The sequence below is a fragment of the Mastigoproctus giganteus genome, chromosome 8, assembly GCF_048544385.1.
Source record: "Mastigoproctus giganteus isolate SK-2022 chromosome 8, ASM4854438v1, whole genome shotgun sequence".
Classification (NCBI taxonomy): Eukaryota; Metazoa; Arthropoda; class Arachnida; order Uropygi; family Thelyphonidae; genus Mastigoproctus; species Mastigoproctus giganteus.
The window spans coordinates 185,924,741-185,940,460 of record NC_143582.1 but is presented as its reverse complement, the minus strand read 5'-3'; the positions used below and the strand labels follow the sequence as shown (position 1 = coordinate 185,940,460).

Below are 15,720 nucleotides of genomic sequence, written 5' to 3'. Positions count from 1 at the left end.
ATTGCTTAATGCTTTGTAGCCCAACCAAGTTTATGTTCCTCACTCCAGTTTCAAAAGAGTGCTGAACTCTTTTGGAATTCAGCATACTATTCTTCTGTAAATATTTTGGAAGTGATTATAAGAATCGCTTCCACAATCAATTTTAAGCTTCACAACTATATTTCTGTTTCAGAATATTTGAAAGTTTAAATCTGAGAATAACTTATTAAATTCATTTGGAGTCTAATATATGATTTATTGTTAGAATAGCTAAATGAGGCAAGGAAGTGGACTTTTTCTGAATCTGCCAAAAAAAATTCCCTAATCATTCACATTCCCATTTACAGAAAGTGCCCATCCAGTTATGCCTTGAATTTGGATGAGCTTTTTATCCCTTTACTTTGACTAACAGTACATAAAATTCATAACAAAAGCAATTTTTGAACCTGTTATTAGCTGGTACCTTTTTTGTTTTTATTTTTTATCTCAGTGTGATGTCACTGAAATAAAAAAAAAAAAATCTGAAAGGAAATTCTTATATGAATTTCATTTCATTTCTATCATTGTAACATTTCTTACTGTATCTGCAGTTATCTTTCACTTGGATTATTTATGATTGATTTGCATAAAATAAATTTTACGTCCCTCTGGTATTGAGTTGAATATGTATTATACCCCCCTGCCCTCTAGAGATTGGGAAAAGGTAATAAAATAGAACAGATTGCCCATTAAGCAAATGTCCTTTATCTGCATGTTTTACATGGTATGTTAATTACTTGGGATTGCAACCACATGGACTGTAAATTGAATGAATCATCTTTTCTATTTGACCTTCCTTAATGCTGTTGTTGTTTTACATATATGCTGAATAATTTCCCTAATTTCTGTAAGCATTGAAGCAGAATCTAATGACAAAACAGAGATACTGAGATTCTGTCCCCATAACTGCTAGACTAATTGCAAAAAATAATACAAACTCACATAAACATTATGCTTAATGAAGTTGCATAGAATCCTAGCAGTTTAACATTTCAGGGCTCTTTTTTGAGCTCCCTCTTCAAAACTGAAATGTGTTACTGCCATGTTGTTAAGAAACTAATGAATGTGTTTATCATTAGTTTCTTAACAAAAAAAAAAGTGTGTGTGTATGTTATGCCAAAAATCTGTTGATCCAATTTTAATAAGATTTGGGATGGCTTGACAAAAAAATAAATAAAATTAATCATGAAAATGCGTCCGGGAATGGGGACATTGTCACAAGGTGTTTGATAAACATAGTGTGAAAAGTATTTTATAAGTATTTCTAAAAAATAAAAGTTTGACAGAAACAGTGCCCTGTGAATACATCTCTATATTATACAAATTATGTGGTATTCTGGTAGTTTGTTTTTAAATAATATGAATTTGAGTGCTCATTTGTAAAGAGAAGAAAAAATCAGCTTGAGTTAACTTTCAGTTTGTGTCCCCTGAAAATTGACTGTTCAGGCCTGTACTGATTGGCAAACTGGTTACATGCATTCAATGGCCCATATCCATCTTTTGAAAATTGTTTTTAAGATAAATTATTTGTGTTATAGGATCAACTTTAAAAAAACGAAAAGGTTAGAAGCAGTAATCATATGTTTTAATGATTGTGTAATGAAGTGAAAATTTACTTTTAATACACTGCTTGACAAAATGAACAGAACATGTAGAAAACGTGGTGTAACTCGTGCAGCATGCGATGAAACAGGACAAGATTTGGTATGGTGATGCACAATAGAAATGAGGAGACAGCGATAAACTTCATTCAGGTTATAAGGGACATTTATAGGGGTTGTATAAGAATTACCAAAAGTTCACATTACAAAAGTCAATACAGGGTATAGTCACATGACATTGGTACGATGTATAATCCCCTCCACATGTGTTCGATTGGATTTAAGTTTGGTGATCATGCTGGAAATGGCAGTCATTGGATAGCTTCAGTTTTGAGATATTCTTTTACCACTTGAGCTCTGTGTAGTGGCATTGTCATGCATGAAAACAAAAATCTGGACCAACCACATCCCTAAACAGTTGCACATAGGATTCGAGCATCTGTTCTTAGTAGCTCTGCACAATTACGGTACCCCTATCAAAAACGTGAAGGCAGTTGATCATTATTCTACCCCACATGAGAACACTGCCTCTGCCATAAGTGCCCCTTTCTCTGATGTTGGAGGGACAGTACTGCATTCTTTGTTGTCTCCAGATGAAATAACATCTAGAATTTTGTTGAAATGTTTTTCCCTGTGGCCACAGCAACCTCAAGAGATGGTTGATTACAGGACATTGTAGGGTTCTGTCTTGCTGTTAGAGCCAGATAGCAGTGACATAGCTGTCAGACGACCTTGGCCAGCTCTTCTTGTAATGGTTCCTGTCTCCTGAAACTGCTGCTGTGGTGCCAAGTTTGATGTGACACATCAAGCCAGCGTGTCACCTCCACCTGCAACTGCCCAGTTTCAAGTTGTCCAACAGCCTGCCATCTGAAAGAATCATCTGAATGATGATAACTTGCCATCCTTGAGTACTGGAGATGTGGCTGTCCTGCTGAGTAAGCCAAAAAACAGGAATGAAGTGATGTGGCCATAACCCTTGTTTTTTTTTTTTAGACATGAATAATTTACACAATGTGTGGCTCTGTCAGGTGGTAGATCGATTTCTATTGGATACTCAGAATTTGTATGCCAGGACGCCTATTATATAAAATATTCACCTTCTGCAACACTGTTCGCAATAAAATATTCATTAAAAACATTTTGTTCTGTTAATTTTGTCAAGCAGTGTAGTTACAAAATGCTAATTTTTCAGAAGCTTTCTTTTTTTCAAAATTTAATTTTTACCTCACAGTTATTCAATTTTTTTTTATTATTGTTAAGACTGTATTACACTAAAAATAAATTTGTACAGAATTCTTACCAATTTCAGTCACCCCTTATGATGAGTTATTAACAGATTGAGTTGAATTAGACCGCTGATTAAAAATTTTTTACTGTTGATTTTAGTAGTCTTCCTAGCCAATAGCGATAGACATTTTTTGTTTTATGATTAATATCTTCAGTTTAAAAAAAAAAATCTTATAAATATTATTAACAAAGAAAGTTATTTTATTTATTTATTTTATTTTTTTTTTTTTTCCCAAATTTGGAAAAGGGGTCATATCCTCCCATGTACCTATATCCACCAATTACATAAATGATGATGCAGTATATTTGCTGATTTTGTTTGATTTAGTAATGACTACATGAAATTGTTCGGTCTGATTGTAATAGTTTCCAAACATGCCTACCAGTCTTATATTTTTTTGTAATCACTGCAGTTTAAAGAAAGGGATCCCTGTATAATTAGGGCTTTATACCCATCACATAATTTTCATCCCACAGACAGTATTCTACATATTTGCAGGATAAAAAAACTCAATAAGTGACAAAAGTGAAGAAAAGGTAGGAAGAAAAACAGAAATTAAGCACTGAGGAGTAGGATCATTCTTTGTAAATCTTAAACACTTTCTAGTTTAACAATGAAATGCAAAAATTTAAACATTTTTATCATAAGATTTTTAGCATTTTGTTGTTAAATTGGAAATAATTTTAAAATAAGAGTTGACTTCTAAAGATGTTCTTTACATTCCAAGGCTATCATAGCTAGAGGAGGAAGATACCTGGAAGCTCCACTATCAGGATCTAGAAGGCCTGCAGAGGAAGGAACATTGATCATCCTTGCTGCTGGAGATCGCTCACTCTTTAATGATTGTTCCACTTCTTTTCAAGCAATGGGAAAACATGCCTTTTATCTGGGTAAATTTAGTTTTACAAATTTGTTTTGCATGTTGCAAAACAGAATTTTTGGGTGTATGTTATGTTTTTATACATACAGTATCTAAGTAAATCTCTCCGATTTCTAACAATACACTGTATTGTTAGAAATCGGAGATATTTACTTAACTTTTACTTTCATTATTTGTAACTCAACATTTGATGGTATCTGAAGTGATGAAAAGAAAAGTTAAGTATTTCTAGAAATGAAAATTTAGGTAACGTATACATTATATTATATTACATTATATTTCATTTGCATTCAGATTTTTTTCTGAAAATATTGATTTTTTTTGTCATTTTATTTAATTAAAAAAATTTATGTAGCATTTCTGTATGTTATCAATAAATACAGTTGAACTTGGCTATAACAAGCATCAAGGAACTGACAAAATTTCCTCATGATAACATTTACTCACTATATCAGTGATGAGTTGAATTTATTATTATTATTTTTTATTATTATTTTTTTTTTAATTTTCAATAACTTGATAAAAAGATATTCAAAAAAAAAAATAGAAAAAAATAATATTAGTATATACCTACATATTATTTCTATTAATATGCTTGTATTTGGTTTTTAAATAAATCCGGCCAACCGTTGTTACATACAAAATCGTTGCGTCCAAATTGTTTAGCAAATTTTTCCACTTGAGCCTTCAAGATCGGACCATCTATTAAAAACCCAGCACTTCTTTGTGTAGTGAACCATTGAAGCAATGCTTCATCAACGTTTGTAACCTCGCACTTTTTTTTTTGTTATGTTCTTTTCCAGGCTTGATACTGTATGTAAACATGTTTATTCTTCCACATTGTTGATACTATTAAAGAGAGCAAAGAAAACTTTTTACACACTTCAACATTTTTTGCACCACGTTCTAACTCACGAATAATTTCAACTTTTTTGCGAATCGAGAGACATTTTCTTTTGTTAATAGATATGTTTCCGAAGGAGGGGTTCGTTTCTAACTGATTTTACTTTAAAATGACAGTAGTGATCTGCATTCAAAGTTCTTTGAAGTCCCATTTCCAAAATTCTTAGAAGTGCCGAAATAAATTTATGGTTCAGTAAATACAAGATAATCTGTAAACAGGGTAATGCCACAAGCAGAATGCCAATGCACTATTGTATAGCCCCAGTACCAGAAAGGACAAGGTCGTAAACCAGCCGTTAATCCGATGCAGGTGGTCATAAAAGTTAAGTCGCCATTTTCATTTTTGTCTATTCCAAGAATTGGACTTTTTCGACTACCCGAGCAATTAAGAATGTTTGCATAGTTACCAAAATTTGTATGCCATATCCATGTAGTACACTCGTTATAACAGTGTATTGTATGAGAATACACATAAATTGAAATCATTATGGCTTTTTGCTCTTTACAGCCATGAGCTCATTATTTCCATGCTCGTTATAATGAAATTCAACTGTAATTAGAAATATGCATAACAAAAAAGAGAGGAGGCATATAAAATTCCACAAAAACCCAGTAATTAGGAATCCATTTCTTACACATAGATAGATGGGCATGTTGCAGCTAATAAGTACTTAGATATTTGCAAATGCCTAAAATAAAGTGGGGGGTTGTATGAGTAGATTTGCTTGGACTTTTTCATTGTGCTTTGAAAGCACCTACAAAGGTACAGTTTTAACCTTCCAGATTACAACTCATACACTGTATTGTTGGAATCGGAGAGATTTACTTGGTCTTGTGATTCAGTCCTGAATGCGATTTAACTGTTAAATTTAAAAAATTAATATTTGAGTTCCTGTTATATGATAAATCCTCAAGTTAATGGAGTCTGGGGATAATTGACAGAATCCTTTGAACCAGACTTCATCTGTACAGGGAGGAAGTAAAATATTTTCACAGCAAAGCAATCATTAACTTGCAGCTAATGATATGGCTGGCATTGCTATTATTTATCAATACGGTATCTGATAACCAGATAGAAAAATTCTATCTGCTTATCAGATACTGTACTGATAAACCTTTCTTCTGTTATAAAAAAACTAAACAAAAAACAGGCCCAACTTTATATATTGTTGAAGAAGATCCGGTTAAAGGGAAACTCGTGCACAAGACAAATCTTGCTGTCATGTGAATTTTAGCTTGCAATGTTTCAATTATTTATTGCCAACAAGAAGTAAGACAAAGTTTTCCCATTACAGTACTCTTGTATAGTTTGTCATCTGCTGTGGTTTGAAACTTTCATATCTCCATATACATTCATAAGCCAAAACATTATGACCACCACTGTCTCTATAAATGGATGCATCCCACTGCACCTAGGAGTGACGTTCATCACTATGTCAATTCATCACTATAAAGCCCTTGCAGTGGGAAAAGGGAAGGACCTGATTGAGTTTGGATCAGTGGTGGCTCGTGACTCTGATGTATGAGGGGGGTGCTGCTTCTTGCAGTTACATTAAATTGTCTTGGTTATAAGATATGTAGACATAGATGTTAATAACAATAAGCAAGTTAAAAATACTACAAAACTTACCATTAACAGACTTGGGTAATTTCAAATTTTATTTAAAAATAAAATCTATTCGGTTTTTATTTGTTGAAAATAGATTAATAACTTTTTCATTCAAGTTTGATGCACTGTTCAAATCAGCATTGCTTGCTCCAGTTCCTTTGACTCGTTTTATCACTTCTAAAAAATGTGTATTGGCAACCTGCCGACTAGGTATTGATTCAACCACTGGGGCCAAAGTGTGGAACTGTGTAGCGCACAGTTCCACCTACAGTTAAACTTCAAAGTTGAAAACGATTTCGTGTTTTAATTCGTTTGTTATTGAAATCCTTATTGGAAATAGAGGATGAGTATACAGCCACTCCCTGATTAATGTAAGGGTTGCGTTCTACGTAAGTTGGATTATCTCAGTCACAGGGAAAATTACAAAAGTGTGCAATTTAAAAAATTTTAAAATTATAAAATTACAAAAAAAGAGAAGAGACAGGCATAACGTCAGTAAGTTTTACCTCTTGGGCATCGTTGCCAGAATTTATGGCTTCAGCTTATAAGTATGCCGCTGCGGAGGTTAAGGGCTGAAGAGATTTAGAAGGGGTAGGCCGCTCAACCTTACGAAAGAACATATTAATGAATGACTGGGGAGGGTGGTTTTTTCTTTTTATTGTAGATTTCTTTGTAGCAAGCAAGCATATCATTCACCCCTCTGTTAACTTTTAAGAATTGTTTGCTGTCAGGATCCACCTTCTCAAACCTCGCCATTGTCGATGCAATTTCATGAAATGCCATTGCCATCTCTCTGGTGATGAAGCTCCTCAGCTAGTCATTTGGTTCATCTTGAGCTTGGTCGGCATTTTCTTCTTTCACTGTCGCTGCCTTCAAGTCAATAAGTTCTTCGTTATATAATTTCTTCTCTTCTTCCTCTTTTAGCTCCTCCATGTCTTTGGCAATAACCTCCAGCTGAATTGGCTCCGCAACCTTTACAATATTATCTGTAACCTCTTCATATGATTCGTCTTTTTCAAACCCCTCGAAGCCTTTTTACATGCAGTGGGCATATTTTCTTCCATGCACCATTTAAACAACTTTTAGTAATTTCCGCCCAGGCCTTATTAATGTTTAAGATGGCGTGGTAAGTATTGTAAGATTTCCAAAAGTATCTTAACGTAAAATTTTTCGTTACATCGTCTACTGCACACAATGCCTGAGAAATTATGCGTAAATAGTATGCTTTTAAATTCGAAATAACACCCTGATCCATAGGTTGGATGATTGAAGTCGTGTAAAGTCGTGACTCTATCGTTCGAATTGAAATAATCTAGATGCGTAGGATGTCCAGGACCATTATCTAATAGAAGCAAAATCTTGAAAGGAACATCATTGTCTTTACAATATTTTTCAACCTCGGGAATGATTTAAACCAATCCTCAAAGAGAGATATTGTTATCCATGCTCTCTGTTTCGATTGAAAATGCACGGGTAGGGTGGCTTTATTGATGCCCTTAAATGCACGAGGATATTCAGAATGGTACACAAGCAGTGGTTTTAATCAGTAATCTCCCGCTGCATTAGCCACAAGCAAGAGCGTGGCGCTATCTTTTGACACTTTGAAATCTGGCATTGTATTTTCATCTTTGGAAACCTGCGCGATGCTTGAGCCTATTAAACCACCTGTTGCTTGCCACGAACTTGGGTTGGGGTTCGCCGTACTTATCCTTTATATCTTTGTAAATACTTGTTGGTTTTGCTTGAATGGTCATTAGACTCAGGGGCACTCGCTGCTGAATCTGATTTTCTATCCATATTATTAACAGCTGTTCCATCTTTGATATAGCACCTGAACACTGTTTTGTGATCACTGTTGATCCTTTGACATGTTCCCTTATACGTGCACTGTCCTTTAAAATAGTAATCACTGTTGAAGCAGTGAGATCCAATTCCATTGCAATAGATGACAAGCTTTGTCCTACTTCATACTTCTTAATCATTTTCATCTTCATTTCTAAATTCAAATGGAATAAGATAGAGTTTACTACCTGTTTATAATAGATTGTGCTAACAGAAAAGTCCAATAAACCAGAAAGTGCAAATTGTTTTTATTGTTTTTTGGTCGTGAACTCCAGAGACATGTTTCAGAAAAATATCACAAAGGCGTTCAAAATTGATTCTTATAACGGGAACACATGATAACGATGAAAGTTTAGCGCAATTTCTATTATAAATATGACCTTTTAGAGTGATAAATAGCTTAGTTGTATAGCAAAATTTTCAACTTCCAAGGACTTAAAACGAATTACAAAAAAAAACAATATGTTACTGGATTCACATTATAATATTTTCACAATACCTCCCTTTATCGCGTAGCTAAGTTTATATTAACAATGTCATTGTAAACAAGAAGAGCGGGGATAAAAGGGACTACAACTAGTCAGTGTATACTAAGTGGTAACTGCCCGCTGCACTGGATAAGAGTGAATGTGGTGGTGCGCCATAGCATGTGATCAGTAATGGGGGGGGGGATGAATCGTGTATTCTTAGAAATGACTCACAAATCAGTCGCTCATCTATTGTATTCAGTTGATAGCTGCTGCTAGCATTGTCCACACATACACCTTACCTCAGTTCTTTACCTGCTGTATTGCTTTGTTTTTATTTATTTTTTTTGTGGTTTCTGGGATGGCAACAAAAAGAAAGTGTTACCGTGTCAATGGAACAAAAACTGAACACGCGAGGAAAGTTTAAAAAAGATTGCTCTTGATATAGGAGTGGGAAAAAAAACAGGAAAGCAATTGAAAACTTTTGTGCAAAAATGGTAGCCAAAGATAGCTTAGGAAATAGAGCTACCATTAAGCAGGGAAATAATGAAAATTTGGATGAGGCTTTATACATTTGGTTTCATCAAGAACAAGAGCAAGGGAGTTCCTCTTTCATGCCCAATTCTTCAAACAAATGCTCTTGGCCTTAACGGAAAAGTTAGGAGGCGACCCGTCTTTTACTGCAAGTTTGGGGTGGTTATCAAGGTGGAAGGAGCATCATGGAATCCGACAGCTTGGAATTACAGGTGAAAGTCTTTCTGGTGATTGTGTTGCAAGCAATGAATTTAAAGTTCAGTTTCTCAAGTTTATTAGTGAAGAAAGTTTAGTTCCATCCCAAATTTTTAATGCTGGCGAGACTGGTTTATTTTTCAAAATGTTACCCAAAAAAACACTTGCCTCAAAATGTGACTCTTTAGCTAAAGGACATAAATCGAGTAGGAAAGAGTGATTTTGTGCGGTAACGTGTCCGGGAATTTAAAGTTACCACTGTTATTCATAGGAAAATCTGCTAAGCCCCACACTCTTAAAATTGTGAACTTAAATGGCCTTCCAGCTAAGTATGCATCACAAAAATCAGCTGGGATGAGCTCAGAGCTTTTTAAAGATTGATTTTTCATCTCATTTGTTCCCTTAGTTAAAAAATATTTAAGGGATCAAGGGCTGGAAGAAAAGGCAGTTTTATTCATTGATAACACTCCAACCCAACCAACAGAAGAACAACTGAGATCTGGCAACATCTTTGTAAAATTTTTGCCACCCAACATTACTGCACTATTACAGCCTATGTATCAAGGAGATATAGAGGCTGTGAAGCAGTAGTACAGAAAGTTGATAATCTCACTGTTAGAACAACAAGAGGCACTTGAAGAAAAATCAAACTTTATGGACCTTCTTAAAAATGTCAACATAAAGACAGTCATTTATTTTTCTGCTGCGGCTTGGAACCTTATCAAATGCTGAAAAAACTTTGGCCTGGTGTTCCAATGGAATGATCTGAGGAGGAAATGGATATTTCTTCAGATCCTGATGATAACAAGGATAATAAAGATTTTGTTCAGTTATTTCAGCATTTAGGGGGTTGTTCAGGCGTAACAAATGAAGATATTGCCCCATGGATAATGTGTGATAATGATCTAGGACATCAGGTCCTCACTGAGGAAACAACTGACGCGAGTCACACTCAAGCGGCCAGAATGCTGGAGAAGCTACTGATTTATTTTGAGAGACAGGGTGACACATCAGCTAGTGAGCTTCTGACCTTGAAGCATCTGTGAAATCGTGCGGCCTGAAAGCGAGTTTCAAAATTAAAGCAAAAAAACATTGAGGATTATTTCAAGTAAACTTCTCGAAAATAAGTTGTTTTTTTTTTTTTTTTTTTTTTTTTTTTGTGTTTAATTTTGTGTAATGTAATGTTCTACATTAAAACTTTATTGCTTTGTACAGTATTTTGTTTACTTACCATATTCTTTTACTTTTTATAATTTTTACTTTAAAATATTGTTTTATTAATTTAATATAAAAACCAATTTTGTTATTTAATAACTTTAACTAAATAAAAACTGATACGTTAAATATAGCTTCCGGTTAATCCAGACCGAGTTTGGTACTGTCAAGTCCGGATTAATGGGATTTTATTGTATATCAATTTATAAAAGTATGTACATTCATGGCTAAATTTTAGATCAGATTTGTGTTTGCACTTGTTCTGGAACTTGGTGGGGGATACATGAATTCATGAAAAAATTTTAAGAGTGCTCAAATTATAAAAGTTTGGGAGCCTCTGGTCTAGAGCAAAGGTTTTTTTTGACTTCTTTAAAAGACTCAAAGACTAGGAAAATGATTACACAAAAAAAGTTGAGGTCCAAACAATCCACAAGGTCATAAATGCTTATAAAGGGTGAGGTGGGTCATTTAGATATATAGCTGACTTTCCATTTAATTGATAAAGAGTTATAGCTAAAGAAATACAATTACTGAGTTTAATGAAACATGATGGTTCTACATATTTTGAGTTGAGAATATGACAAAGAACTGAAATTTGCTTTGAGCAGAATTCCCAAAACGTGCAATCTTTTGCAGAAATTGTAAAGGCACTACTGTTGATGTTTGTTTCTATGAGCCAGAAACAAAATATCATGATTTTCAAGTAGAAAATTGTTTATTCTCTAAATGTCAAGGACATTCAATGACAAAGTGGCATTGTTCATTTGAATTCATCCATAATGGTCAAACAATCAGGCTGATTATTTATAAATTCTGAAACAAAAATCATTTTAAATATAATAGGAAAGCTCTTTGGATGGTATGCTAGCTAGAATGCAACATACTGTCTGTAATGAATGAACTAATTAAATGTAAGACTAACTGGTTTAATTGAAAATGTTACAATTACATTGTAAACACTTAAGCAATTTAGTGATAGTTGAAGAAGTTGCTGTTTCTTTTCAGCAGGCTTACAGGGTGAATTAGAATAATAGCTATAGTTAGAATTTAATTCCAAGGGTTATTAAACATCAATTTACAAAAATGACATTAACATAATGAAGACAGAGAAAAATGATTGTTACTTCTGGAAGGTTTGGTTTGAGGTCAACATTAGAACCTGACATAAATTGAGTTATGCAGCAATGTACCATTACAGAAAAAGAATGGGGAAGGAAACTCTTATGTAAATGAAAGTTGTAAAACCATGAGGAAAGCTTATCTGTTAGAGAGGCTTGAACTACCTGAACTTGAGAGCATGTTGAGGGATTGAGCTGATAAAGTGTAAAGTAAACCAGTGTTAATCAATGAAATGGAAGAAGACTGGGGGTCCTGGGAACAAGGGTATTAAAGGTTAGGAGGAATTGCCTGAGGCAGTCATATTTGATTTAGATGATTTGGGGACTAGATTTACTAATTGAGGATTATGAACAATGCCTTGGCTAAAAGGTGTGGAAGAAATAGTGATTATTGGAATTGCAGAAAAGTTCATAGACTAATTTGGGAAAGGGCTTTGGTGGTGGGGATGGGCTGATAAATGAAGATTAACCTACATATTAGAACTGGTGTTGGGATCTTACCTCAGGTACTGTGTGATCTTACCCAAACCTTCCACATGGGAAAAGATTGCAGCATGTTGTGTGTTGTGAATGCTGCAAGTCCTTGTTTCCTGTTAATTGCTGACCCCCCAGCACTTGATGAAGAAAGCACCTTTGAATGTCCTTCTAGTGAAAGATGGATCGGTATCAAAGACAATTTGGTTGGAAAAATTTCACTGGCTTCTGTAGGTGAGCGTGGACTGCAATTTCATATTTGGTGGTTCTAGCATACTGAATGTCCTGTTCATTTTTTTTCCAGTGTCCTATAGGTCTCCTGTGTAATTAGAACTGCAGAAGCATTACAAGTAATAGACAGAATCTCTTGGATTGGGTAGTTGATGTAATTTCCTGGACAGCTGTTTTAAAGGTGGGTTCCTACACAGAAATTGGGAATATTATGAGACTTGACTGCTTTCACTAAGATATCCACTGCTGCATCCTGAAATATAAAGGATAATAAGGCAGTCTTTTGGTTTTGCTTTCTTAGGAGTGTTAGGATCATTGATGGTTTTACTGATGATCTGGTTGATATTTATTCTTTTTGGTTATTGATTTGATCTCTATTTCCTGTTGGAATGCTTGTGGCTGGTTGTAACTGTTTAAGGCTTTACTGGGCAACTTGATGACTCCTGTCTTGGTTGAGAAGTGGTAGGAAGATTTGAAGTTGAGGCTGCAAAAAAAAAACCTACTGACACAGATCACATCCTGTGTCAATAGATTTCTTTGTTTAATGTTTGCAGTTCTAATTAGGAGTATGTATAATAGTGGTAACTGCTTGTCTTCCAGTTCTGTTTTTAACTTGATTCTGTGTTCATAATTATTGAAGTTTTGATAGAAATTGCCAGGATGATCCTAGCCATTGTTGAAAACAAGAAAGATGTCATTATTGTGCTTCATGCAAATGTTTGGTTTCAACAGTTGCTGGTCAAGGAAGGATTCTTCTAGGTGCCTGATGATCTCTTCTAAGTGGGGAAATAAGAGAATTCCCCATGCTGGGACCTGAAATTTTCCAGAAGATGCTTCTAAGGGTGTATAGGTTTGGCCAACTGCAAGATCAATAAGATCCACGATGTCTGGTGTGGTAATAGGTCTGGAAAAACAATATGGAAATACCTGTCCAGGTTGCTGTATATTGTATTTTGCAATGGGTTGGTAATGTGCATCAATTCTGTATTGAAAGACACTAGGAAGTCTTATAGTCATATATGTTGGAGTTTGCAGATTGATCCTATCCAACAGATTATTATATCTTATTTTCATATACTCCGATGAGCAAAACATCAACCACCTACCTAATATGATGTTGGTCCACGTGCAGTCAAAACAGCTCATACCCTGCAAGGCATGAACACTACAAGAATTCTAAATGTCTTGTGGTATCTGGAACCCCACGTAACCAGCAGATCCTTAACTCCTGTAAGGTCCGTGGTTGAGACACTGCAGATCAGAGTTGCTGTTCCAACACAAACCACAGATGCTTGATGGATTGATGTCTGGGAAATTTGGAAGCCAGGGAAATACATGGAAGGCTTCCTCATGTTCTGTGAACCAGTCTCGAACAATCCGGGCAGTGTGGCATGCCGCATTATCCTGCTGAAAGACAGCACCACCAGAGGGGGAAGACCATTGCCATGAAAGGGTGTACTTGGTCAGCAATGATGTTTAGGTGGATGGTAGACATCAGAGTGCCCAGCACAGGGATGACTGGACCCAGGGTATCCCAGTAGAACATCGCCCAAAGCTTGACACCGCTGCCGCCAGCTTGTTTTCATCCCACGGTGCATCCAGGCGCCATCACTTCCCCAGGTAAAGGACGCACATGTACCCGGCCATCCACAAGGTGCAACAGGAAACATGATTCATTGGACCAGATAACCTTCCAATCACTCAGGGTCCAGTTTTGATGCTCGCGTGCCCATTGTAGGCGCTGTCGCCGGTGAACCTTGGTTAGCATGGGCACTCGGAGTGGCCTGTGGCTATGCAGCCCCATGTTCAGCAGTGTGTTGTGACACATTACTCCCATCACCAGCATTCCAATTACTGGCGAGTTATGCCACAGTCGCCCTTCTGTTGCCACATACCATCCGGGAGTGCCTTCACTCACCTCGAGCATCAATGAGCCATGGTCGTCCAACACTTTGCCAGCAGCTTGTGTGTTTCCCCTCCTCGGACCACTTTCGGTGGTCCGAGGAGGGGAAACACACAAGTGGGTACTAACCATGGCTGACCGTGAGCATCCCACCAGCTGTGCTGTTTCGGATATGATCTGACCCAGTCATCTGGCCATTACAATTTGGCCTTTGTGAAACTCGCTTAAGTCCACTGCCTTTTCCATCTGAAGAACAAAAGTAACACTGATTAACGGAGCTCAGTATCAGATGTTTTTTATACCATGTCCCGACCTGTGCCCCCACCATAGTTCACCTGCAGTTGCTTCAATTTGCATAATGACTCGCTGGTCATAATGTTTTGGCTCATCGGCTATTAGGCTACTCATATAGGCTATTTACATACTGTATATTATAGCTGTAGCACTGGATATTGTTTCTTGCCATGTGCTGACTGGGAGCAATGAGTGGACAGTATTACTAATTACATAAATCGTGTTTGCTTATTATATTAATCACAGCAGCAACATTAATGTGTTATATTTCAATCATTATTAATATCTAGGAAGAAAAAAGTAAAATTGCATACAAAAAGGTTGACAGTATACTACCAGGCATTGTGTGATCTTACTCAGACTAGTTCTAGTTAGTTCTGTAAACATAAACCAGTTATATATAAAATGATGCTACGATTGTTTAACTTATTAACTTGCAGAGCCTGAAATGTGTGTTGCATTTCACATACTGTTGATTTGGTGAAGTGAAAACAATTACTTTTATATAGATTTACTTAATCAATTAGGAATTAATTGGTAACAAGATAATTGGTTACTTTTGCTTCTTTTAATTACAAAAAAAAGAAAAATTTTAAATAACTTAAGAAATACAAATTTAATATACCTAATAAAAAAATGTAGCCAACTAGTGTAGCTTGTTACACAAGCTGTGCAAGTCAAAAGCAGGCTTATTTCAAGAAGAAAAAGTTTCATTGATGTAAAAAAATAAAGTATTAGAGAAAATACCTTATAATAAATAAAGGTATTATAAAATCAGTATCATTACTTTGTAGTTTGCATCTCATTTAATTACATATAAAACATCCCTTATAAGCTGAAGTCACATTTATAAAATAGATATACTGTATATATACTTACTAACCTGAAACTATCAAAAATTAGATCAACTTGTTTTTCAGGGGAAGTTGGCAATGGTTCAAAAATGAACTTAGTTATAAACATTGTGTTGGGTACTACACTGGCAGGTCTAGCAGAAGCAATGGCTCTTGCTGACAGAGCTGGTATTTCACAGAAGGATTTGTTAGAAATTCTGGAACTGGGACCTCTAAATTGTAGTGCAATTATGGAAAAAGGACAAGGTAAAAAGTTCTTGTGTTTTTATTGTGTATTTAAAATATGTTTGTACT

At 35.4% G+C, this 15,720-nt stretch overlaps 1 protein-coding gene across 1 annotated transcript in view; it reads left to right on the top strand.

The window, feature by feature from the left end:
* Ndf (Nucleosome-destabilizing factor) overlaps positions 1–15,720 on the top strand; it is a 259,722-nt gene that overhangs the window by 207,024 nt on the left and 36,978 nt on the right. The window contains exons 10-11 of the mRNA XM_090379090.1: positions 3,635–3,797; positions 15,493–15,672. Coding sequence (XP_090235216.1) covers positions 3,635–3,797; positions 15,493–15,672 — 343 coding nt within the window. The remainder of the gene's footprint in view (positions 1–3,634; positions 3,798–15,492; positions 15,673–15,720) is intronic.